At 39.7% G+C, this 26,881-nt stretch overlaps 1 protein-coding gene and 1 long non-coding RNA gene across 5 annotated transcripts in view; one reads left to right on the top strand and one right to left on the bottom strand.

Moving 5' to 3' along the window:
• Window positions 1–1,417: 1,417 nt before the first annotated feature.
• Window positions 1,418–26,881, bottom strand: part of LOC128895244 (uncharacterized) — a 165,293-nt gene continuing 139,829 nt past the window's right edge. For 3 of the 4 annotated variants that reach the window (XM_054157674.1, XM_054157675.1, XM_054157673.1), the window contains 12 exons: window positions 18,655–18,757; window positions 16,758–16,930; window positions 12,743–13,226; window positions 11,793–12,189; window positions 10,993–11,227; window positions 10,384–10,555; window positions 9,471–9,710; window positions 9,236–9,391; window positions 7,333–7,490; window positions 7,047–7,156; window positions 5,605–6,126; window positions 1,418–5,285 (listed from right to left, as the gene is read on the bottom strand). In XM_054157674.1, the coding sequence (XP_054013649.1) occupies window positions 5,133–5,285; window positions 5,605–6,126; window positions 7,047–7,156; window positions 7,333–7,490; window positions 9,236–9,391; window positions 9,471–9,710; window positions 10,384–10,555; window positions 10,993–11,227; window positions 11,793–12,189; window positions 12,743–13,226; window positions 16,758–16,930; window positions 18,655–18,757 (2,903 nt within the window). In that variant the 3' untranslated portion in view covers window positions 1,418–5,132. The remainder of the gene's footprint in view (window positions 5,286–5,604; window positions 6,127–7,046; window positions 7,157–7,332; window positions 7,491–9,235; window positions 9,392–9,470; window positions 9,711–10,383; window positions 10,556–10,992; window positions 11,228–11,792; window positions 12,190–12,742; window positions 13,227–16,757; window positions 16,931–18,654; window positions 18,758–26,881) is intronic. The other variant, XM_054157676.1, reaches the window with a different exon arrangement.
• Window positions 5,972–26,881, top strand: part of LOC128895262 (uncharacterized) — a 35,837-nt gene continuing 14,927 nt past the window's right edge. Inside the window, exons 1-2 of the long non-coding RNA XR_008461736.1 lie at window positions 5,972–6,075; window positions 7,311–7,498. This is a non-coding gene — a long non-coding RNA (uncharacterized LOC128895262). The remainder of the gene's footprint in view (window positions 6,076–7,310; window positions 7,499–26,881) is intronic.

The following is a 26,881-nucleotide window of genomic DNA, read 5'->3' on the forward strand; positions in this document are numbered from 1 at the left end:
GAGCGCACACGCGTCTGACCGCGACGTGGGCGTTGCGGGGGCAGACAACCACAGGGCGTTGGTTTGTACTGACTCTCGTGGCGATTGACGGAATTCGAGTACAGGCTCGCCAGGTGGTCCGAATTTAAATCGAAGGGACTGGACTTGATTTATAGAACTGAAATTTATAGAAATATATAGAGAGACATAATTTATATATTTATACATTTGGAAAATTTAGTTTAAAATTGTCTACCTTCTGAGGAAATGCAGGAAGGGTTGAATATTTTAAGTAAACGCTTGAATTAATTAAATAGCTAGATCCAAAGTTTGATGAAAAATCTGATTCGAAGATACACAAACTTATATATTTATATATTTAGAAAATTTAGTTTAAGAAATGCAAGCAAGGTTGAATATTTCAAATAAATGCTTGTATCAACCAAATAGCTAAATCCAAATCCTGATTAAAAATCTGATTCAGAAATCTCAGCAGAATTTATATATTTTTATATTCAAAAAATTTAATTTAAAATTGTCAGTACCTTAAGGAAATGCAGTAATGCTTGGATATTTCAAATGAATGCTTGTATCATCCACATAGCTAAATCCAAATCCTGATTAAAAATCTGATTCAGATATCTGAGCAGAATTTTATTTAAATATATGATAGATTTGCGAATTTATTCTTGACGTTTATTCCGTGGTATTCGGATTAATGTCCGATCCTGGGACTTTCTTTTTTTTTGTCAACTTCAATTTAATTGTTCAAAATACTTTCCCTTCCTTTATTTGTCCCGCTGGCGCTCCTGTACCGAATTTGCGGCCCTAAGGTAGCAACTGTGACAAATGAGCTCTCCGGCGTTCCTCGGAACCCCCGGATGGGGCGTTATAAATCGATACACAGCGATCAATCGATTACATTTCGAGCACACACTAAACATCTACGCTTACACACTGAGTTAGTAGAATTTCGGGCTGCACGCGATCCACGAATGTCCATCCGACCACTCGTATTATATATTTCAATGATAATTCCTGGGATATTCTCGAATGTTTACATTTTGTTTATCGTGGACACGTGTCGCGGAAAAACTACCGTTGTTCGCACTTACGAAGAATGAACGACAACGCGAGAGCACAGCGACGAGAAGATTGGACGTTGATCGTGTCACGTTTTCGATGATCGTGACGGTTACTTTTGCAAAATTTTCATTTTTACTCATTCTAGTTGAAACACAATTTCGTTTTGCCGATTCGAACTTTTGTTTGACGATATAAGAATTTTACCCATTAGTCGTATGAATTATTTCGTGTTCTCTAATTATTAATAAAAGAATCGACTAATTTACGTTCTCCTTCAGGAATGACAAAATATTAGCCCAAAATTCTCGAACGAATTCGTTTTTCACACGTTTGAAACAATTTTTATTAGTATATATACCCGAGGATTTATTTTGAAAATTTCGATAACAACGATAATAATATTACGAGGTAATCGGTCTCCGTCAACAAGCACCGGACAAATCGTGACAGATCATCGTCCATGGAGTTCAACACGATTTCTTTACAAACGTTCATTACGACGACAAAATCGTTTTTTTACATTTTGTTTTGCTTACAGTTGATTTAACAGCTACACACACGGTTGCATATTTATTTTACCTATTTACTTTGGTTTTCATTTGTTAGTTTTTCCTCTTATCTCGCGAGTCTGCTCGCGCGTCACATTTGTACCTCGCTGTTTTTCTACAGGTTCTGTAAAAATATTACAAATAGCCCTCTGTTTCTCTGTTCTCTGACGGAGGCACAAACGTGTCCGGATCCGCGGAGTTTTAGCCATCGAGCGTCGATCGCAAGCGATATGTCTCCCAGCGCTCGCTAGAATCGCCGCGAGAAAAGATCTACTTTCGTCCAGCCGCTTGCCTGAACAATAAGACACTTAACAGTTGGGCGATTCCCCGCCGATGCGTCGGGGAATCGGCGAGTGTTTTTCATTATTTTATTTTATTTTTATTTATTTTTTTTTATTTTATTTTTTTACATTTTTTCTCGTTTACTTGTATTTCCTTGTTGGTTCGACGCGTTTCCTCCTGGTCGCGCCCACGCCAGAGATGGACAGCGTTTTTCACTACGAAGTCATTTTTATCTGGATAAAAATTTAGATACAGAAGAATACGAACTTCGTGGAACAGAAGGTTGTGTTATTTATAGAGTGTTCTTCAGGACAAACGTTGCGAATAAATTAACATATAGAATTCTCATTCGTCATTTATAAAGTGTGGATTTTATGCATTTATAATACAAATGGATTGCAGTAGTTTATTTAAAAACCTCAGAAAACAAGTCTTCCATTAAATTGTTTTCGAAAAAGAACTGTTTGAGTATAGCTATATTTCGTCACTGATCCTAAGTGCCTCCTTTGTTATAATAATTACTAGAATTTGTCATATATACATTTTTTCGGTGTTCGCGATTTTGCTGTCGTAAATGGACAAAGTCCATAGTTTAGTAATTTGTAATTCGAATTGGGTTCTATCCATCTCCGGTGAAAGGGACACGACGAACGCAAACACGATAGAGAGGTACCGGAAACGCGTTGTATCGCCAACGGACGATCGTGTAAAAAATATCTCTTTTTCTTGGAACTTGGGAGACGAGTCGTTTCAGGTGAAGGCTAGAGCAACCGAGCGACAGTGAAAAGTGATAGAGGGTAAAGACAGGTGGACGAAAATCAGACTTCAGTGTGCACGGCGAGTATCGCGTCTTTTAGTTTTTTCTATTCGGTGTTTTCCTCGTGAAAATGAAGTCAATGAAACTCGGGAACCAGGCCAGTCTGAATCGTCGAGCTCGAACGTGAGCATTGCGAACGAATGAACTAAAATATCCATTGGGTAGGATGGCCACTCAGGCATTCGTCGAGCGTAGTATTCTTTGCAAAGATTTACACCCTCCACCCCTTTTATATCAATAATATTTGTAATTATAATCATAATTTGAATAGTATTATTTAAAATTATTATTATCTATTACTGATGTAATAAGTATAACTGTATATTATATATTATAAATAGTATAATTATGAGATCAATGATAATTGATATTAGGTGCATCCAGTAGCTTTTTTTGATTAATACTTTATTAATCAAATGAAATCTAACTTTCGAACATACTAGAAAGGAAGTTATATAAAAAATTACGATTTGTTGTCTACTTTTTTGAATGCAGGTTGACCAGTCGTACCAGCACCAACAACGCTTTTGTTTTCTGGCACTGTCTAAACATATCCTACAAAACTTGTGCGTACACCTAATTATTTTTTAACAAAAATATCAAAATATGTTTCTGCCCATAAGCGAAACCTTTTTCCAGAGATTGAGCACAATTACTCGGAGGAACGAGCTGCGCGCTCAACGAATGCTTGAATGGCTACTTATCATTGGAATTTTATTTAGTGGCATGCATTCTACCTCCTTATCGTTGAAAAGAATGAACTTCTTCTCGATGAACAATCGTCGATTCCGATTCCACGAACGACGTCAATGGTTGCAACGCTCGCCACGAATAGAAAAAATATCAAATCATACTTCTCGAATCATCGTAACCGAAATTTCCTTGCTTCTCCTCGTTTTCCCCGCCTTAACGTTCTTCCAAAAACGAGGAATCCCCGTCGAGAGAAAATATCTTCCATGCATTCTAGTTTCTTTCTTTTTTTATTTTTTTTTTGTTTGTTTGTTTGTCGTTTCCAGCCTGTTCTCGTGAATTTTAGAATTTCTGCCTTAGAGTATTGAAGATACAAAAACTACGATAGAAAACAGAACAGACTTCGAATACTTCATTATCTTTTTTTTGTTCAGTTTGTCTCACCTTCTTCATCGTTTCTTTTTTTTTCTTTTTTAAATTCCACATTCAACATCAACATCATTTTTTGTTATTTATACTATATCGTTTATTATTAGTTCTTACACCTATTTATTAGTATTATTGTTATTATTAGCGTCGCCCTTGCACGCACACGTGTATAGTTAATTTTCATTCAAGCTTACCAAGTAGTTCATCTTTACGTTTACCGTATTTTTTTTTTAAGTTTGTTTAAGTATTATTAGCGTTTCTCTTTCTTCATAATTTTTTTTTCTCTTGTTGTTGTTTATGATACAGATTGTCATGTCCGGCATTCTCGTTTGCCGTTAAAATTCCCCAGCCTCGGATAAAGCCTGCCTCTCCCTGGCGGATCTTTTCCCTCTATCCATCTCGCGGTCTCGCGTCCCTAACCACGACAAAATGGCCGCGACCTGCAGGTACCCAATGGCTAGACACTACTTTCAACGTCGTTCGATCGACGAACAATTCTCTAATTATTTACTCCGTCTAATCGACTCTAAACACCCCCCACCCCACCCACCGAAATCTCCGTATTTCGTTTCACCCTTCCTCCCCTTAATTTTTAGAACGATATGAAATTTGTGCATTACTTTTCCATCTTGGTGTTTTTCTTGCCCGACGAATCGAAGCCGAGAGTCCAGTCTCCGGACGAAATTCCCCTAATCGAAGCTTTCTTCGCAACTTTCTCTACAACCATGGCTTACGAAACTTGCTCGTTTGCATTCCAGAGGTGAACGTTCTTCTAAACGTGTTCTCCGATTCTCTTCGGATTTCTAAGAGAGCCTAGCACGGTCCTCCCGCCGAAAACATTCTTCTATTACGAACTAGACATTTTCTAAGAGTTGATCACAATTTCCCTCGGTAGCCTGGATCCAGTCTCTTGCAGAACGATTCGTGTCGGTCTACGGGTCAGGGAATCCTGATGCAAGATTTTCTCTTCGAGGAACAGCGTCGAAACCCTGACAGTGCTTTCGATCGTCTCGAGTTTTAGCGAAGGGGTCAGCGACGAAGAATCTTGTTACAAGGCTCGAACCCCTGATTCGATCCATCGTGATTCTCGATGTGTTTTCTAGGGCGGTTGCACCCTCTCACTGAATCCTCCCCTCGCTGGATGCTTTTGTCGCGGAACAATTCACGAGGGACCAAAAATATTAGACGAACTTGAGTTTGGTCTCCATTTTGGATCTTGAGTCCTCGTTTCTCGGTGAACCGCGGCGTCGGAGTCCTAGGTGCTCTGTCGATCTTTAAAGGATACTTTACGCGAACATCGTTTACATTCCGCAGTCGAAGCTTTCCTGGTTCTGCATCTTCTTTTGATAGGACTCCAAGCAGGCGTCGACGTTCTTGTAGATGCCTGATTTCGCTTGGTACATCAGCGTGTCCAGGATCCTTTCGTTCTTGATCGCCTTCGATGGCAACACGATCTGGAAACATATTTACTCTGTTAATCCTCTGTTATCTTTTGTTGCAGAGGAAAGGAATTATTTAGTTCCTTAATATTACTAAATACACGTTCAAAATACAATTTAACCAGGGAAAATTGTATAGTGATATTGTACTGTGTATATCAATTATTTCTTGAGGATGACGAGTGTCCACACGTGTACTCAGAGTTGTACATAAAGTCTTCAACGAGTATGACCTCCTACTACCCCAATACTACCCCTAATTCGCAATGCATTAGAAGCCTAAAATCATTACAATTCTCGTCACCAAATTTCCTCCCTCGTCCCCAATCCTCACCCTGATAAGCTCTTGGGGCGTTATCCTGTAGAGCTTGAGGTCTCTGCTGAGCCTCTCCATGATGCACTTGAACTCGACCTTTGCGTCCACTTTAGCCGACTTCGTCTTGATCCTGTGCTTGGCCCAGTTGAGCATCGCCTCGAATTTGTTGATCTCGTCCACCTCTAGGCCCCTGCACATGATCATCTGGACCATCGACTCGCTCAACGTCAGGAAGCCGGGATTGTGGAACAGCTGGTACGCCCTGGTCTCGACGAACGCCAGGATCATGTTCACCAGCTCGGAGGCGGACGTGTAACGCCAACAGTAGTTCTCCAGGGTGCAGAGCATCACGCAGACGATCTCGATGCGCAGAAACTGTTTCGCGTGATGGAAACACGCCTGAAGGAGGTCCGGGAGATCGTAGTGCTCCGCTGCGCAGATCAGGCCTGGAATGTTGCTGCAGGTCAGGGAACAGGAACCTGTGTGCAGGTAGTCGAGCAGGATCCTGAACGTCTCTGGGTCGAACTCGATGATGTCGAACTGGAGAACAGAAAGATACATTGAGAAAGTGGAAGGATACAGAAAGGATTTGATATTTTAACTACTAGAATGTTTGGAAAGAGTGAACTGTTTTCAAGAGGAGCTTCTATTTTAGTATTACTTCTAAAGTATTACTTCTGCAGTACAACTTTTATGGTATACTTTTATAGTATTACTTCTGCAGTATAACTTCTATGATATACTTTTATAGTATTACTCCTATAGTATACTTTTACAGTATTACTTCTGCAGTGTAACTTCTTTGATATACTCATATAGTATTACTACTATCGTATACTTCTATAGTACTACTTCTATGATATACTTTTATAGTATTACTTCTATAGTATACTTTTACAGTATTACTTCTGCAGTGTAACTTCTTTGATATACTCATATAGTATTACTACTATCGTATACTTCTACAGTACTACTTCTATGATATACTTACATAGTACTACTTCTACAATATTACTTCTGCAGTATAACTTTTATAGTATTACTTCTATAGTATACTTCTACAATATTACTTCTGCAGTGTAACTTTTATAGCGTTACTTCTGTAGTATTCTTCTACAATATTACTTCTGCAGTGTAACTTTGATAGTATTACTTCTATAGTATACTTCTACAATGTTACTTCTGCAGTGTAACTTTTATAGCGTTACTTCTGTAGTATTCTTCTACAATATTACTTGTGCAGTGTAACTTATACTGATATACTCATATAGTATTACTTCTATCTCATACTTCTATAGTATAATTCTATAGTATTACGTCTATATTATTTCTTCTATAGTACACTTCCATAGTATTACTTCTGCAGTGTAACTTTTACAGTATTACTTCCATAGTAGTACTTCTATAGTATACATCTACAGTATTACTTCTGCAGTGATATACTTATACAGTATTATTACCTCTGTCTGTGCCAATTTTGCTCTGTCGACCTTCTGAGCGTCTGCCACGACGCTGAGCCTCGGGACAGCTAATTGTTGAGCAGCTTTCTCCTTCTCCTTCGCTTCTTTATCTACGAAAAAATGTCTATTTTAGTCTCCAATATAATGATTCAATACACGTATAATATTACATCTAGTTTCTTATTTTTTTTTTTTCTGTTAATTGTCAACATCAGGGCACAATGAGAGTTGCGTAAGTTGAATGGCTGGGAAATGTTTTAACAGTTGTAGCATGAGTCGAACGTACTACTGCAATCCTGAGAGCTGAGCCAGCGTTTGCGATCCTCGCTCTGCAGGGTGTTCCCGCCGCCATGTTTCCGGATGCTCCTGCTCCAGCCAGCCGTGATCGTTCCGATCCTCGAGAACGCGCGCTTCACCATCGGCGACGAGGGCACGCTTTTGGGTCTAAACAGGTCAGAGCCAGTATCTCACAGAAACCGCAGAGCGGCACCTCAAGGTACGGAGAGGGGGCTTTCTTTAGGGGACGTTTCTTTTTGATGGACAGAGTGGGAGCTTTCAGGGACGTGTTGCCATGGGAGGTCAATTTTTGAGTGGCCTGAACGAATTGAAATAGAGTAACTAGTAGTAAACAACGACGAAAGCACGCCACCTCTGATTCGCAATGTCGCGAATTTATAAAATTTGACAAGGGGACCTTTGATAAATTTTGAAAAGATTTGTCGATATCACTTTGTATTTTTTAAATGTCTTTCAATTCTGCATATTTATTTCAGCACCATACTTTCATTTAAGTTTAGTTCTTCATCTGTGTCCAATTTAAATAGTAGAACAAAAAGCCATCAACTTATGGGGTGATCTAATTTAACCAAAAATGGTACACATAAATATGTTAATACATAAAGAGCATCGAATTTATTTTTATGTACCATTTTCATAATATTATATTCTTTATGATAAATTTTATTTTTCAACAAATCGAACTTCTGAAGTGGCCAATATTTTCTGGGCAACCCTAATGCGATCTATCACGATGGTGCCCCAGCTCATTAAGTATTAATAGCGCGGAGGCAATAGGACGATTGGTTTCCAAATTGATGGATTGGGCGCGGTGGACCGATAAATTAGCCGACGAGATCCCTGGACTTCGCTAAACTATTTCTACTTAGGAAGTATCGTTAATTGAGCTACAACTTCGGAAAGCATGAAGAGTTGTTTCGTAACATATTCACATACTCAAGAAAGAAAATTTAATTTTCACTAGTTTTAATAACTTCCACTTTTCTTTTCATTTCTTCGCAATAATTCCAAAGTAGGTCAGTATTAATCATTTCATTTCAATCGTCCTTCGTTTGTTTATTCTGTGGTGCTGAAACAAAAGTATCTCGATACTTGAAAAAAATACAAAGGGACGTCCCAATTTGTTTAAATTTTCAACTCAAAAACATCCACTTTTGTTTCGTGCTTGAATTTTCAAATGGTATGGAACAATTAAGAGAATAATTAAATCGTTTATGCTACCATACACTAGGACCCATACATCTCACGTTAAATCAATAATCATTTACACAAGATTTCATTAAAATTCCCCTCGTATGTTACAAACTACAAATTTAATCTTCGTTAGAATTCGTTTCGAATCACCCCTGACGCGTTGCATGCCTATACTCGAATTTTAATTCGGACAAAACTTGTCCGAAAGAGCAAGAAATTGAAATAGCAGCCATTAAGGAAATAAAGAAATATTTAGACGGCTCGTGAGCTCCATTGAACTTGCAGTGCTTTGTTTCGATCCCGAAAAGAAATTACGCATGCTACATAATTATGCCATTCACAAAAACACGAACCTCGAATCAAGATTGCATCGAGCAGAGTCGTTCGAGTTGTTCAGAGAAAGTCGAACGGAAGTGTGAAATAATCATGCGGTGCTGTGAGGATAGGAGACATGGAAGTGCCGTGAAAATTACACACATATTAAATACACAATATAGAAATACATTCGACAACGACATCGCAGGCATCGAGTCTCACCCGTTAGATCGAGTTCCAATTTTTCTAAAGTAAACCAAACCATCACGACGACTTTAACCGAATCGATATTTCGCAAAATATTCTGCTTGCAATTCTCGTGTAATTAGAACTTGAAACTCGCTATAAAAAATCTTTCAAGAAGTGATTATCGAGACACGAACCTTGGGGTCTCCATGTCAGGAACTTGAAGGAAGTTCGAACTCCGTGGTTTCTGCGGGCTGACCAAGGTAGGCGCAGGTCTGGCGAGCAGTTCCGCTACCGGTACCTGAGGACTTCCGAAACCGGCTTGGATCCCGTACAGCATCTCTTGGAACACCCTGGAAACGGCGAACAGGCTTTCAGTAGCTCTCGAGTTCATTCTTCCCGCGTCCAAACGGTAGCTCTTCCAATGATCACCTGCTTCTGACAGCCAGGATCGCTCTGACTCCTATGAAACGGACTTTCTGTTTCTGCTGGCCAGGAACCAAGAATGATACGTCGAACAGGTTAGCGTTCACCGAGGCGTTCTCCTGATTGTTCAAGAACACCCTGGTGAAGTCCTTGGCGAGCTGATCGTAGTCCTCGAATTGGTCTCTGACCGAATCCAGGAGGGGTGAAGCTGGCCTCATGTGACCGATCGGTCGCCAGGAACCGCGTCTGAAAATGGTCATTTTATTTTTGTTGATTCATTTGAATCGTTAATATACGAAGTGAAATACACGGGTGGCCATAAGTGTGAGATCATCCCCTTAAATGGGATAGTTACTTCGAATAACACGGTGCAATTCATTTTCAATATTTTCTTCGGACTCGAATGCAAGACACCGTGGGTTTTACCATTTCTTATGAACGGATGGGAAATTACATATTTTATGTTTTTGGTGGTAGAATGGTTTCAGTAAGGATAAGGTATATCCTTTTGTTTTTCTCGTACGAATGACATTATTTATAATCTCATTTTAATATCGTGATTCGATTTGTAAAAAAGGCATTATTTATCAGGTATGAATCAAATTGAAAATTCATGGGAACTGCAGCAGAAATAATAACTGCTATCGATTGAGAAAATCGATCGATGGTAATTACCAAAAATAATATTGATGTACATACTTTTTTTTAAAAAACTTTACTTGTTAAGAAAAATAATCATATACTTTGTGGCCACGATGATATTATTTTAGTGTTCATCATAATTCTATCGTAACTCTTTTTAACTCGCTGAAGGGATGGTCTCAAACTTATGGTTGGCACTGTGCCAAGTCGTATATCAATCGAGAACATAGTAGACGTATAGTTTCTCTTTCCCCTTCTACACATTCAACTGCTTCACCTGTACGGTTTCGGAATTTGTCCAGTCTCCACGTGATTGGCCAGATTGGCCACGATGTCCTCCAGCATTTGACTCCTCGTTCTTTCCTGCATCCTGGCGAATTTCGGCGCCGAGTAGCTCGCCCTCTCTCCGTTCACGATTTTCGTTAGGATCCATTCACGAAACATGGGCCCTGTGCACATGGGAATTAATTAAATTGGGAAAGATCAAAAACTGCGAGGAAGGGGAACGACACCTGTTGCACATTAGGGGTAGACGAAATGATTAGGGTGAATTTTTTAGAAAAATGGGGAGACGAAATAGAACATTTATTTAAAGACTTAAAATTTATATTTTGATACTTGAAATAATTATGGAGAATTCTTAAGGGGGGAGTCTGGTCCAGCTAATGTATTTTTCTAATGCATATAATTTCTAAATATAATTAATTTTTGTTATTGAAACTTTTTTTTTACATATAAAGGGACGTTCAAAGAAGAAAATTTGACAGTGTAGATTTAATTTGAATGTATACATATATAGATATAGTAGATATAGTTGAAATAATTATGGAGAATTCTTAAGAAAAATTGAGAGAGGAAATGGAAAATTTGTGTAACTGGTGTTTACCTTTCTCGAAGACGTTCTGTTCCCACAGGTAGGGCTTGTAGGCACCGACTTCGTCCCTGGTTACGACGGACACCTCGTACCTGGTGATTTTCCTTTTGATGCGGGGGCTGACTCGTACCAAGATGAACGTGTGCAGGAAATGCGATTTTATACAAGCCGGACTGAATGAAGTGTTATCAGCTTCTAGGAACACGACGCACACTATGTCGTTGCCGATGTGTCTCTTTCTTTGGAGCTACGTAACGCGAAATCATCCGTTTCATTACACCCATACGTCGTTAAGAATTAGGCGTTTCGGCCCGTTTATGTCTTCTTTCACGGGGAATGATGTTCACTTGTGGATCTTACTCGAGGCACCAGAGATCGAGGGAGCATCGTTAAATAAATAATAGGAAGTTGCTTCGAAGATCGAAATTCAAAGTGTGCTAAATTAATTGGATACCCTTCCTTTCATCAGTTTCGAGGCAATTTTCGTGATTCTTTCAAAGTTCTCGTATTAACTTTGAAACTATTTTGAAATTCAACACGTTTATATAAAGCATCAAGAGTATTAGCAAACAAATTGTTTAACTCAGAAGAAAAAGAGTATCCCCTTAAATCAAGTCCTAAAACGAGACCCAAGAGAACCAAAACAAGATCCAAAGAACCCTTCTTCTTGTTCCAGTTAACGCTATCGACCAATCGACTCTTCGACAACCATCGCTTAACACAATAACTCGTAATCTCCAACTGTATCGATTAATGAATCGATGCACCCTCAATTTCGCCACAACGCACCTCGATCTCGCTTCAAATTTTACCTTTTGGGGGTCGTGCTTCTCGTAAGGCAGCAACGTGGACACGTGGAACATGATCTCGATGCTCCTCCAGTTCGTGTAGACAGAGTACAAGCCGGTCAGGTCGTGAATAGTGTCCAGGCCACCCTTGTACTTGTCGAAGCCCTTCAGACGAACTTTGTCGCCGAGGATCTGCAGGAACTCCTCGAAGAGCGGCGAGTTCTCATTGTTGTCGAGTATCTCCTCCTCGGTGTACTGGCCTTCTTGAACGTACATCACCCCGACCTTCAGCTCCGACTTTATGAATACCTGATCCAGTTTGAGCAACTCGTCTTGTGTATCTGGCAGCTGACCCAGCGTCAGCGGTGGGTTCACGTTCACCTCTTTACCCAGGCTTCTTACTACCTCCTCCCGATTGTATCTGGAAGACAAGGGAGATTAGGTGTCAAGAATGCGAAGTTGGAACGAAAGATCGTAGCGTTTTTTAGGGGAAATTCAAAGACAATTCTTATAGGTTCATACTTTTAGGCAAATTGGACAAGTTGGACAAGTTTAGGCAAGTTGGAAATTATTTTCTTCGACACTTGGCTTTCAGAATTAATTTTTCTCATTTTTCAGCGAAAAACACTGTCACCTATATATGGCGGTGATCAACGCGTTAAACGCTACGAACCTTAACACTATACCCGATATTTTTCCCAGAATTTTAAACAAATATGTAACAGAATCAACGAAATCTTCGATAAATGTTCAAGCGTAGAATTTCCAATTTATTTGATTAAGAAAGTCGAAAAATGAGGTTTTCCAGTAAAGCTATTGTCACTTTCTAGAATTCTAGAGAATATTGCAACGCAATTGCCTAAAACTATGAATCTATAAGAATTATCTTTGAATTGTCCCCAGAATTTTAAACAAATATGTAACAGAATCAACAAAATCTTCGATAAACGTTCAAGCCTAAAATTTTCAAGTACCGATCCGCGAAGACGCAGCTGGCAGGGATGAGGCCATGCACGGTGTAGCTGATGGCCCTGACGAGGATCCTGAATTGATCCCTGCCGTTCAACGTTTCCTGTTTGATGCTCAGTATCACCGGGCCGAGGTCCTCGTCGTTGGTGAAGTAGTTCCAGTGCTCCCTCAGATAGAAATACTTCTCGTAGGTCTCCTGCTCGACGGAGGTGAGCTCGAATCCCTGGTTCTTCTCCCATTGCTCCTCGATGGTGGTCTTCTTCCGCGGCACTTCGTCCGTCTCCACCTCGTTCTCTTCGTAGAAGCAATAGTTGTTGTCCTGTCGCCTAGGGGCAGGCTCAGGCTGGTCCTCCGCCTGCTCGGGGTCCGTGGCCTCTCCGCTCTCGCTCTCGTCCCAGATCGTGTCCGACATAATCTGCTGTCTGGAACACTCGATCCAGTATCCAGGCGTCGGCATCAGATTGTGCGGGAACTCTGAACAGAATTCATCTGCAACGGAAATCAAACGAAGTCGCTTTAAAGGATACCATTGTCCTCCTCCTGGATGAACGTCGACATCCTGGCAGGGCGCAGACGAGGTGAGAAGCGAAAAGTACATCGAGAATTTATTGGCTCGAGGGTACATTTGGAGGCTTCTTTGGGAAATTAAAAGAAAAGGTAGATTATGCAATAATAAATGAAGTTTTATCATTTTTTTTATTTGTGATATAATATACGTATCATTTTATATCATGGAGATCGTCGTCGTATATGTATATCATCGTATATATCGTATGAGATGCACAAATCGATTAACTCCACTTTTTGGGAAATTTTATATTTAAGTCTCAAAGCACTTGGTATAGTCGTAACTTTCTATATTTATAATAACTTTCCTGAATAATGAAGATCAACATGATTTATTATTTTTTTTCTTTTCTATAATGTAAAAGAAATTTTAAAAAACAATGTTTGTTTTATCGAGTTGATCGATTTTCGTAATCAAAGGGTCTTATATACATATATGAGCCAAGCCTGTAATTAAGATAACAATTTTTTTCTTGGACGGAAATTTTCATTTTATCGTTTACTATCGGTTACCCAATCAGCACTTGTACAAGAAATATTGCTGCAAAATGACACATCCTAATGTACATATTTACCTTTGTAATAATACATATATGTATGTATTTATCTTTCTTTTTAGTATACTTACCCTATCTTCTTTGAAATTTTCAAAACAAAGGGATGCAAAGCTCCCTGTCCCGGAGCCAGACACCCCCAATAATAATGATAATAATTCCCAAAGATGCCTCTCCGTTTAGCTACTTTACACTAGAATGTACCCTTAAATGACGAGACCACGTGACACTATATTTGAAAAGAAAAAAATGAGATACGTCCTGTCCTAGAAATATCGAAAAGATTACGACGCAATTCGTACGAAAGTCTTCAAGTTGGACGATCACACGTGTCTTCCGAGTCCTCGGATCCCCTCCGCGCGTATTCGATTCATCGTGGCCTTTCGCCAGGTCCCACTACCCTCCCCCAGAGACAACCTTCGATCTCCAGGAATTCCTCTATCGCGTTTCTCCTTGAAACAAGAACCGTCTCCGAGGCGTTTGTTTGGGCCACGTGGAAAAATCACTGAATCCGCTGGGGACCGTGCCAGCCGGCTCGAAATCATTAAGGGAGGAATCCGATCCGCGTTGAAGAGGACCAAACGCCGTCGTACGGTGGTCCCGGCGCGTAGCGTCTCCCCGAGATTTTTCTTTCAGCGTGCAACGCGACTCTTCGTCCACTTAGGCACGTATCGCCGATAATGCGTTTCGCTCGCCACCCCTCGCCGTGACAGCCACCCTTCGTTATCGATCGCAACCTTCGACCCCCTCGGTTTCTCCAGGCCTCGTCGACGATACCGGCGGTCGATTCACTGTAAGGTGGAACACCAAACTGTTTACAGACAGGCTTGGTATTCGAACTTAAAGTGAACCGGCCGCGGTGCATCCCTGACTGTCGAGTCGTCTTTTTCCAACCCCTCCTAATCTCTGCTCCCTCTCCCCCGCGTCTAATGGCCTATAGCGGTCCGTAAATTCGATCGTCGATACGGGGCGTTCCAGTTTCCCGTGGATCCCACCCCTTCTCGTAGGCTGCGTCAAAGGATCGCGAAATAAAATAATGAAGAGGACCTCGCACGTCCGACATCGCCGTCTTCTTCGTCGGGGACGCCTAAGCTCTCGCCTGTTCTCGTCGTCTCCTGCTTCATTCTTCTCTCTGACGTCATCTGGTCTCGGAGTTGGACAATTTCCACGTGCTTGACGTTTGATCGATGGGGTAATTACGGTGGAAGTAGCCGTTAATCGATCGATCGACGGTGAGATTGATCGGTAATCATGAGCTAAGATTGCAATTTGTTCGAGGTAATCGGCGATTCGTGAAGTTCCACGGTGAAAGACGAATTCGGGATTCGATGGGAGCTCTGAATAATGTCTGAAGTTGAATTTCAGGTGCTTGGAATTTATACTTTGTTGTCTGAATTTCAATTTCAAGTGCTTTGCATTTATAATTTTTTATTTAAATTTGAGTTTCAACCGTTTTGCATCTACAATTTTTTAATTTAAATTTGAATTTCAGGTGCTTTGCATCTGTAATTTTTCAATTAAATTTGAACTTCAGGCGCTTTGCATCTACAATTTTTTATTTAAATTTGAATTTTAGGCGCTTTACACCTGTAATTTTTCATTTAAATTTGTATGTCAGACGCTCTGCATCTACAATTTTTTATTTAAATTTGAATTTCAGGTGCTTTGCTTCTACAATTTTTTATTTATGTTTGAACTTCAAGTGTTCCGCACCCAAAATTTAAATTTCGGGTGTTTTAAATCTCCAATTTGTTGTCTAAATTTTAATTTCAGATGCTTTACATTCATTTTGGTCTCTGCTTGGCAAAAAAAAGCATCGAATAAAACAGATCGCTTACAGATACGCGTGCGCTTGAATTAAAATTCAAATTGGAAAACATCTCGCTCGGAAATTGAAGCTTACAGCAACGTTAACTGTAGCTTGAAGCCACGAATGACTCGGGAATGTAATATTTATTTACTCGACGTTGCGCCTTCAAAACATGTTTAATTGCTTAAGCGACTCTGGCGGAAAACATGTTTATTCGATGAAGCTCTTCCACAAAGCAAAACATGTATAATTGCTTAAGCGACTTGAGAATGCAAAACACGGTTATTTGATTTACGTGGGTCCGAATGCTGTGAGAGACACGTTATAATTGCGGTAGCTGGTAAATGTGTTGTTAATCGTAAACACGTACACAATAAAGGGATAGGAACTTTGAACGTTGATTTAATATTATAATCATTATTAATTCGTATAAAAATTACAGATTAATTCAGTTCAGAAATTAAATTTAAACTCGAGGTTGAAACAAGTATAAGGAAAACCTTCGAGTCAACATGAACATAATTTGTTAATTCTGAACTTTACACCCCTAGAGTAAGAGTCACACATACCATGGAATCGGATAATTGACTTACCTCTGTATTTCTGTTCATTATTGAATAACACACTTTAAACATTAATCTCTCAACAGAATAATAAAATCGTCTGTACTCTTCCTCAACAAGGACATCGAATGGAGTCGTCATTCTTAAGAATGAGACCATTTTGACTTCGCAACCTCTTTCTTCCTAAGTATACCTAAGTATATCAATAAAAATATGAATCGTCGTTCCCGCCAAATAAACGAGCCAGTTTAATTTTGAATCGTCTCAGAAATCGAGGCGAAGAAAATCAATTCCTAAATCGTACAGTTTCAACATTTTCTGATAGGACACGAGGCTTTTGGTCTACAGTGTTTGTAAAGGCGAGTAATCCAAGACAGGGGGGAACCACCTGTAGCTTCGTGCTCATACATATGCGCGTTGATAAAAGTTTGCGAGTCAAGCTTCTACTACGGCAGCTGTTCGAGCACGAAGGAATCGCGACGATTCGAGGGGTGAAAGGATCCACAAATCCCGACAGTGATCCTACCTGAGCACGCTTGCGGCGGCAGCGGGAAGATCAGGGTGGTCGATGATTTTCTTCTCGCAACTGCGCAGCCTAAACTTTGTGGTTTGAAGCTGCGCAACTGCTGCATGAAGTCCGAGCACTCCATCAGCGCCACGTCAGCGAAGTGTAGATCGCAAAGTATTTGGTTTTTGAACCTGGCGAATTAAAAACATCGATGTTGGTGAGTTTCTCTTTGATATATTCGATTACATGCAGGAGGCGATATTGATACTTAAATCATTGCTCCATTTGGAAAGAATTTACAACTTGGAAAAAGATTTTCTATGATACATTAATATGTATATATTCTTTTAATACATATTGGAATATATTGCATTGTAGAAAATCTTTCATGTACATATGTATAATAATAGAAAATAGAAAATATATGTGATACGATGGGCTTCCTATTTTATCTTCGAATTTTTGAGATGCATTAATGAAGCACTTTGCAATTACAAAAATGTGGAGTTTAAATTACTATCACTATTACTATATAAATTAAATTACTATTACTATATACAAAATATAAAATATATGTGATACGACGGGCTTCCTATTTTATCTTCGAATTTTTGAGATGCATTAATGAAGCACATTGCAATTACAAAAATGTGGAGTTTAAATTACTATTACTCATATCGTGTGCTCTTTGCCATAATATAAAGTTTAAACACCATGTGTGTTAAATACGAAGTAAAATATGAAATATGTTAAATATAAAGTAAAATGCATTAATGAACATTTTGTAAGTACAAACATTTAACTTAAAATTACCATTATTTATATGAGGCGCAAGCGGAGGATTTGTTTTTCAGTTTGCGAACGGTGTATCTCGAACTCGAATAAACGTTATCGCGGTATAGAAAGTTTCATGAAAGTCGAAGCCGCTCGATAAAAAGTGAATCCGTGGCGGCGTCCCGACGACGTTCGTTATTGGATCACGACGACCCTCTTATCTCCTTTATCATCCTTTATTATCGCGGATCCACGCGATACCAATTAAAATCACAGAGGGACGCGACTCGAATCGCGACTCGCGCGAAACTAGCCTCCAGCTGTTCCTATTGGTCGACGAGTTCGCGAGCCACGGATACTTTGCTTCGTCGAAACCAATTTTGGTAGACTTTATTTATGTTTGAATTCGGTAGATTCAATTTTAATAATGACCTCTGCAATGGGCTCTAAAGTAAAGATTCCACGTTCAAATAAATAATAATTTGCTTTGCACTGCAAAGATTCGATAATAAAATAAATAACAGCTTGCTTTACAGTGCAGAGTTAACAATTTCGCTGCGGACGAAAATTAGTAGCCGTTCGCTGGGAGCTGCAATTATGATATTTCTTTTAACGAAAAATTTCTTACAAATGTTCTAATATGATTATTTTGAAAATCATATATTTGTGGTAACTTATTTTATATATAATATGATTGCCGAACAAAAAAATGAAAACTGAAAAATAATAAAAACAACCATATATTTTCAGTTGAACGCGCATGTGCGTCATCCGCAGCGAAAGTGTTAATTACGATGATAGTGAAAGACACGATTTCAAGCAACCAATCGATGCCGTTCGTTAATCATTGTTTTGCCAGGTTCCAACATTCGGCAAGCAAGGATTTTTTTCTCTACTTATCAAAATACATTCCGTGGCGAGTGTAAATGTTACGTTTTCTCCCTGACCGCGAAGGGAACGAACCAGTGTGCGCCGAATAACAGACGAACGTTTATTGCGAAACCGTTGGCCAGTATTTTCTCCATAAATAGGAAATTAAAGCGGCAGCCGGATAAAATTACGGTTACACGGACGTTCGGTGAAAAATACGAGGAGCCCGAACGCTTATGCAAGTAGGATGGCTGTGATTCTCTCTACTCACCGTCTAGCCCGTTTCTGATTGGGTCCTGTGAGATTCAAGCCGCAGCTGTTACATTTTAGGCATTCCTCGTGGTAGTGATTGTTGTCGTATAACGGCGACGGTTCTTGAAACAACAAACGCAAGGGTAAAGTTTTATTTTGTGGCAAATTTGGTTGAATCACGGCAATGACTACTTATTTTATCGAAAGCTACTTTCGATCGTAGCTACGGCACGGGTTTAACGATCCCGAGGTACCCGAGCTATGATAGGGCCAGTAGGCCCTAACAGACTATGGTTGCTTAATGAAGCTTTAACCCTTGGCACTCGAGAGGTGACTCACTCATCACTAGGATTCACGCAGCAAATCTACCAGCAATAATGTCTCTTCAGGTTTACTTTCTTTGGAATTCCAAGTGTCGATAAAATGACAATCGGGCTACATCGTCGAAGTCAATCTAAGATTAGCATTCGTGGCAATAAAATGCTAAAAAAGCATCAGTTGTTGGCAGATGCAAGAAAAAAGGCCTCGAGTGCAAAGGATTGATATTCTTAAAGGAGGATGTCGAGACCAAAACTAGCTATCAGTAGTTACTCCGACAAAATTTTGAAACATGGTACTTTTATATAGTTTTCGACGCTGAATTCAATGGTGTAAACAAAATAACGTTTAAACCATTTTTTTTTTACATTTTTAAAAAAAAAGTCGGATCGAAAAATCCATTCATGTCTTTATGGTATAATAACTAGTATATATAAATATAATATAGTATAATAATTAAACAAATTAATACATCAATTTACTCAATGCCCACTACTCTACTCCATTTTATTAATTTAATTTTAATAAAGTATAGACTTAGTTAATGACATACATGAGCACACATTATAAAATGTAGCTATCGCGGTGATTTTTTTTTAAATACTCCGTAAAAAAATAACGAACAGACAAGCGTATAGATTTATCGATCCGACTTCTTTTTCAACAACTTTGTTTTTCAATAATTCAAAAGAAAATTGTTTAAACATTTCTTTGTTTACACCATTGAATTCAGCATCAGAAACTGTATAAAAGTACAAGGTTTCAAAATTTTGTATCAATAACTACTGGTAGCTAGTTTTAGCCTCGGCGCCGCCCTCCCTTAATGGGAATGCAAGGGAATTGTTAAGAAACGTATGTAAGCAAATGCAAAGTAATGTAAAGCAAAAATTAAATAAATTTGAAGGACGAATAAATGCGAGACTGTTACATTACACGTCATTGTCAAGTTATACAATTTTGCAACGTTATAAATAAAACTGAACACCTTCGAAGTGCCTCCTCTGTGAAACTTTATGAAAAATATGGGACACATATTTCCTTTAATGGTAGTAATTCAAGCCTAAGGGGTAAAACTACCCCTTAGTTTCATATAGATGTCATTCACGTTCCCGAGATAAAATAGTCTTGATTGTAGAGAAAAACGATCGCAGAATTAATGAAAACGGTATTTCCATGATTTAATCCTAAATTGTTCGAAGCTCAATTTATATAGGGTATTAAGATTATCGAGTTGATTAAATTTCAATCGAGACTTATCAGAATTATTGGGTTCGTTAGGCCTTAATTATATCGGTAATTTATTCAAATTTTCTGCACGTCAGCCCTCAAGCGAAGAATAAATCTGTTTCTCTTTCTTAATAAAACACGACTTGTTCGTGCATTTTTATAATATTTGAGTACAAATATTAACGCATTTCATAGAAACATTGCCGAAATTCATTCATAATCTTTATTTTCAAGTCTGAAATGGTTTGATCGAAATACATTCCTCGTTGATTGTAAAAATATGAAGAATATTTCAAAGGGTCTCAAATCTAACAAACATAAATAAACCGAGTCGCTATATTCTTCGATGTTACACAAGAATCAATCGAATATTCAATGAATTTCCATATATACATTTATAATCTATATCAATAAATATTAAACGGTTTGAGTAAAATACCAATCAGATTTCAAAGGGTTTCAAATTTAACGTAAGAAGAAGTTAAATTAACTATGTTCCAATCTTCTTCGACGTAGAAAAAAATTAATTAAATCCTTATACATTAGACATACATATTCATTCGTATTTATAATCGGTATCGACAAGTTCGAAACTGTTTGATCCTATATTCTATACACAAAATATTAATCGATTTCAAAGCCCTTTTTTTTTACCTTGATTCGCAAACTTCATTCGCCCAGTTGAAAGCATATACCAAAGTTGCACCGTCGATCAATTGGGAGATATCGCGTTGAGCCGCTCGCGAGGCGTTCGATCGTGCTTCTTTCGCGCCCCCTTCCGATCGCCCCTTTTTTCTTCGCTTTTTCTTCCCCCATTTTTGCCCGTGTTTTATACTTAACGACCCCTCGAGCCCGCGTTGTCGTGGGGTGTGGTCTCGTGACGCCGTCGCGGGGGCCATAAAGAATTCCAGCGCGTGCTGAGCACGGAATTTTGATATCGCGGCCGAGAGGCTGGCGTCGCGGCGCCGACACCGTCGGGGGAACCCCCAGCGTCGAGTTTTCGTGACCACAAGAACGTCTAATTGCGCTCACGCACGCACGTACGTACTCGAGTCAGATGTTTCGCCGCCCTCTAAACAAAATTACGTTGGTCTTACTGCTGCTGCATGAAGTTTATCGGGACACCCTGTGAGCTATGCGATTTATCCCTAGAATACCCAGGATGGTACCAAGGATTGTGGATACCATAGATTTTTCATTTAACACGTTGTGCGTTACACCGTCCATATATTGATGACAGAACTTTTTATTAAAGAACTGAAAAAACTAATTTCTATTGGAAATGGGGTATAAGTGAATAATAAAATACTGAATTTATAGATAACGTTAGCTTTATTCACTAAGTTGTCACGAACAAACTGTGATCTTTTCTCAACGAGGAGCTGCGCGAGACTGACCGATGAACGTTAAAAGAAAAACCGTAGGAAGAATTTCTAGCTGTATACAGCGTAGTTTTAGCACATCTGTTTAGTCTTTAGTAAACTACAGGAAGTATCCTATTTCTCTAACGAAGGAAAACTTTCTCTTTCGTTATTCTGCAGTGACAGATATAACGTTGTACATTCATTCTCACTACAATTTATTTTTGTACTAAAATGACATGTTGCTGTTTAGTAAATATTCCAACAGTTTCAATAGCGAGATCGATCCGTAACCAGAGATCTTCGATTTCAAATAACGCGCAGCCTGTTATATGGAGCAGCAAAAATTCGAGCATGAAACGTTTTACGTGAAGCAGAAAAAAGCACACGGAACAGGAAATTGTTAATGCAAAGCGGCAAGAGATAGGAGGGACCTCAGGTTTAATCGATACACCCATTAGAACAAAATGAAGTACTATGCGAGCCTGACTTTCCTCTCTGCTTGGCGTGCACACGCCCACGCTCGCACACGTACACGGACACAGGTGGCCACACTTCGGTGGAAGGGTTAACGCTCCCGCAGACCAGGAAGTGAACTTCACGCGCTGATTCCCCGACGTGATAATCGAGATAAAATTCGAAGCTACCAAAGGGCGCGCGACAAAGCTTGATTAATTAAAATCCCTCGCGCAGATAATGAAACACGACTCGATCGGGGCTGCCGTAGAACTAGGCGGGGAGGTTTCAACCCTATCGAGCCCGCACCCAGATCCAGTGATTATTTTTTTCCTGCGTATACTAGCCGTTTTCACCCGATTCTGATGAAATTGCAAATAGACCTGTCTTATTTTGATTTGAACTGCTAGGATGTCCCAACAAAATTCTTTCATAATATGTATTTAGTTTTTTTTTTGTGTGGTAGTGTTTATACACGTTTTTTCCGAATCCGCGAACGACGTTAACGTGGGGTTACTCGTTCACCCCACAAAAGGGTCTGAAAACGAGAGGTGGGTTTTCCAAAAAAACGACATTTTCGTATTTTAATGCTATTCGCGAGGGGAAAAGACATCAAAACTGTTTCACTCCAATGCCTTGGACTGTACCACGTGTGTTCCACGCAACGAAACATCGTTGCAACCCTTACACTTCGGGTGAACCACCCCTAACTTTGGACCACCCCTGCTCAGCTCAGGGGGCAGTTTTCGAAACGTGATCTGTTGGGCTTTCATTCTTAACGTATCGAGAACAAACATGGTGAATTTCATCGCTGTTTGATGTCTGGAAGTCCTCCCTTACGAAGGGGGTTGAAAAATCGCGAGCTGTTCCACACCCCCTCTCCAAAGGGTGCCTATGGTATGGACGGCATGAGTGATAGCATTTCCTGGATCAGGAGAGTCCAGAGAATGCATCGAGTCCAAAACCGGGACTGTCGTCCAAAAATTGTGGATTTTAGGGGGGTGGGGAGGGGTGGGGCGAAGGGTGGGTTTGTCCAAAAGCGATTTCAAGGGGTGCATTTTGTAGGGGACATCAAACAGAGTCGCCTCAAAGGTTTTTTTTTATTTTTTCACCCCCTTCCGTCGCCCCTGGACCCTTCTGAAGTGCCGTTTTTCTGCATTACCCCTTTAGGAGGGGGTGTATTAACCCTTTCTCATCAACCCTCGTCAATGGAACATTGCACACACCCAGAGGACACTTCAAAACTAAACCTCACGAAGTTTCCCGAAGATCGGTTGAAAACTCTCGGAGTTATGACGTTTTGAAATAGTGTCCCGTTTTTTTTTACGGCTAGTGTATGTTCATTAGGAAATTTTGCTAAATGTGGTTGCAAGTGCGCAGTTCGAAAAGTAAACATTGAATCACAGAACTGATATTGCACCAGCTGGTCTAACGATTCTGCATTTCAGTACGATTGAGATGATTATCGAATACGTTCATCCCTACTGTTAGAACAGCCCCTGATTCGACCCTGTTCCCACAAAAAGGCACCCTCGGTTGCTATAAAACGACCGCCGTGGGTGAGAGCAGTCACCCACCCGAATAAAAACTTCTCGGCGAGCCGCGTTTAAAATAGAAAACGGAACACTCGTGAAAAATTCACTAATCCAGAGAAACGGCAACTCTCCTGGTTCGCGTGACGACGTGTCCCGGACGACGCGATTTATATTCGATAGTTTCTGGTACGCGGCCGGTCCGATAAATAATCAGGCTGACTACTTCTTGGCAACAGCGCACGGTGCAAGAAAAAAGTCAACATAAAAATGGAACGAGAAATATTTTTCCTGGATGACAGAAGGTAACTTAATTATTCGATGGAATATATAGTTCTTCTTGTAATCACGTGAACATATTTACGTTGTTTCGTTCTTTCATTTTTTCGATATCATAATGCAAGAAAAATTAGAACATAAAAAGTGGTAAAAATACTTTTCCAGAGTGACAAAGGAAAAGTACTTTAATTGACCAAGTATACACTTTTTCCATGCAATCATTCGAATGTTTCTTTGATTTACATCATCCTCCACTATCTCTACGCTACAATTTCTTTCACACCTGCTCTTAATATTCCCATAATTTTCAGAAAAATATTTTTCGTTCCTGAGGGTTGCAAGAATAAGGTCGATGGTGTCCCGATAAAGTTTGTGTTTGCAAGCCGTAAATATCGAGGGGGATGATAAATAATAAATGATGGCGTATACCAATACGAGCGGAGTTTTATTTTTTACGGGGCAGCGGGGAGGGGGTAAGTTCGATTATTTATCGGACAGACCGTGTAAGTAGGCAGAGAACAACGACGGACACGCCCGATTGCAAGTTCTCGCGAGTAGAAAACGGGAAAAGAAAAAGTTACGAGGCGCGAGCACGCGCGTCGCGATAGGAAGCCTGGTTTTATCGGTGCTTTAACCTCGGTTGACTCCACGTGCGACGACGGCCACCTGGCTTATCTGCGTTCGAGGCGACGCTGTCTGAAAGCGAGATCTGTCACCGCTCGTAAAAAGAGCTTCGCGCTACTTTAGAGGTGTGCAAAATTTTTATTCAAACGATATTGGCCCTTCCGATCGACCTATACGGTGATAAGCGGACGATGTTGCCAATAACAACGTGCGTTACATGCAAAATACCGTACAAAGTAGTATAATGAGTGTGTCAAATACAAAGTAAAATTCATAGTATGTTATAGACAAAGTTAAATACAAAGTATGTTATTCGCAAAGTAAAATGAAAAGTATGTTATACACAATGGAAGAGACAAAGTATGTTATTCACAAAGTAAAATAAAAAATATGTTATTCGCAAAGTAAAATGCAAAGTATGTTATTTACAACGTAAAATACAAAGTATTCTATTCACAAAGTAAAATACGAAGTGTGTCAAATACAAAGTAAAATACATAGATAAGTACAAAGTGTGTTGATTACAAAGTAGAGTGTTTTATACAAAGTAAAATACAAAGTATGTTGTTCACAAAGTAAAATACAAAATATGCTATACACGAAGTAAATAAAAGGTGTGATAAATATAAAATAAAATACATGGTTTGTCGAATACAAAGTAAAATACATAGTAAACTACAAAGTGTGTTAAATACAAAGTAAATAAAAAGTTAAAAAAAACGCAAAACCCCCAATTAAAGCGTGTGATCGAAACCCACCCCCGAGATATTCCTAATCGTTCACAAACTACCAACATTTGCGAATAAATTCTGTCAGAGGAATTCTGCTTACGAGAACCTTCTATTGCCTATTTTACTAATTAAACAAGATCGGTCCCGTTCGATTTAGCAACGCTTTTATACCTCCATCGCACGGTACTCGATTCCGTGCTTAAACAAAACGAGTAACGAACGGTGTATCTTTTATTCATTATTCGAGGTTTTAATCTAGATAAGTATTTTGCCCACTTCTATCCCTCGTCCATCGGTTCGAGAATCGTTGGTAAGGGGTGGGATGGGGGTAGGTGGCACACGTTGGATTTTGAACCCTGCGAAATTGAAGCTGGAGATGCAATTAAAAGCATGCCCGGCCGCGTGAAACGCAATTAGACGCGGATTCACGCCTGTCCGTTGATTTGCTGATTTTTAGAAGGGTTCTCTCTCCTCCCAGGCTTCGAGCGGATCGAACGACCGATACGTGGCTCTCTAACGCGCGGAAAATTATTAAGGTGGGCTGGAAAATATCGCGCAATTTTCCTCGTTTTGTTTCCCTCCCTCGCTATTTCGAGGTCTACAAACGAAACAAATTGAATTGATATACGTGCATGAAATATGCGATATTATTTACGCACATGGGATTCGACTGATGCATATGCAAAGTATGCAAATTAGGAGGTCATTAAAACACGTTTTTTAAAATCCATGGACAGAATTTGATACCAAATGTAGTCCTCAAATGGAACTGAGGGTCATTTACATGGATTACGATTTTAAGGAACAGGTGAACGAAGAAATATATAGCTATATAAAGCATTTATAAGAGTATATTCAGTAAATGTTATAATATGTATTATGATAATATAATTATGCACTATATTACATAATAAATCATATTATAATATTCTTTATAAAAAAGAAACTATGGAATGTATCGTTTCCAAACATTCAGTATGTTTTATTGAGCAGATGAACAAACAAAAACCGATCTCGAAACCACTCTCATGTCATAAAACGTTACTCGACTCCGCAGCAAAAGGATTTGTAAAAAAGTGGTACAGCGGTCTGCCACTGATTAGGAAAGGAAGATAAGGAAAGAAGGATCAACGAAAGAAAAGGGAATTACAACCCAAATGTTTAAATCAAAGAAATTGTCCACGTGTACAAGTTTCAATTGCTCAAAAATCGTTTTCGTTACCGAATGCAGCATCGACACCTCGGCGATACGATCGTCCAACTTCCATCTAGGACACTCCCGAACCTAAAGTTCCAATTTCGTTCGAAACAGAGCTCGCTATTTCGAACGCAATTACGTTCTCAGTGTTGACCCTCGTTACCGTTTCGAAGTGAACTAATAACGCTCGACGGCCGTGTCGGTTGTTCAACGTAATTCCTCGCGAAGAAAATCGCGAAACGGCACGGCCGTTGGTCACGCGATCGCCTCGAAGCTCGGGCACGAAAACGCGGATCGGTTTTAAATCGACGACTTCGCGACGAGACGGCTGCAGAGGGGGGAGGGCGAAGGTGGTAAAAAGCGGCAATTAGGACGTTTCTGACGATAATGGGACGGACCCGATCGATCTCGGGACGAATCAAGTTGGCGTGTTAGATCGGAATTAGTAATGAATGCGGCTGCGTTGTCGAGAATTAATGACGGAAGACAGCCGAGGGGGCGGACGGGGCTGAATTTATCG

Source organism: Hylaeus anthracinus, unplaced genomic scaffold, assembly GCF_026225885.1.
Source record: "Hylaeus anthracinus isolate JK02 unplaced genomic scaffold, UHH_iyHylAnth1.0_haploid 5, whole genome shotgun sequence".
Classification (NCBI taxonomy): Eukaryota; Metazoa; Arthropoda; class Insecta; order Hymenoptera; family Colletidae; genus Hylaeus; species Hylaeus anthracinus.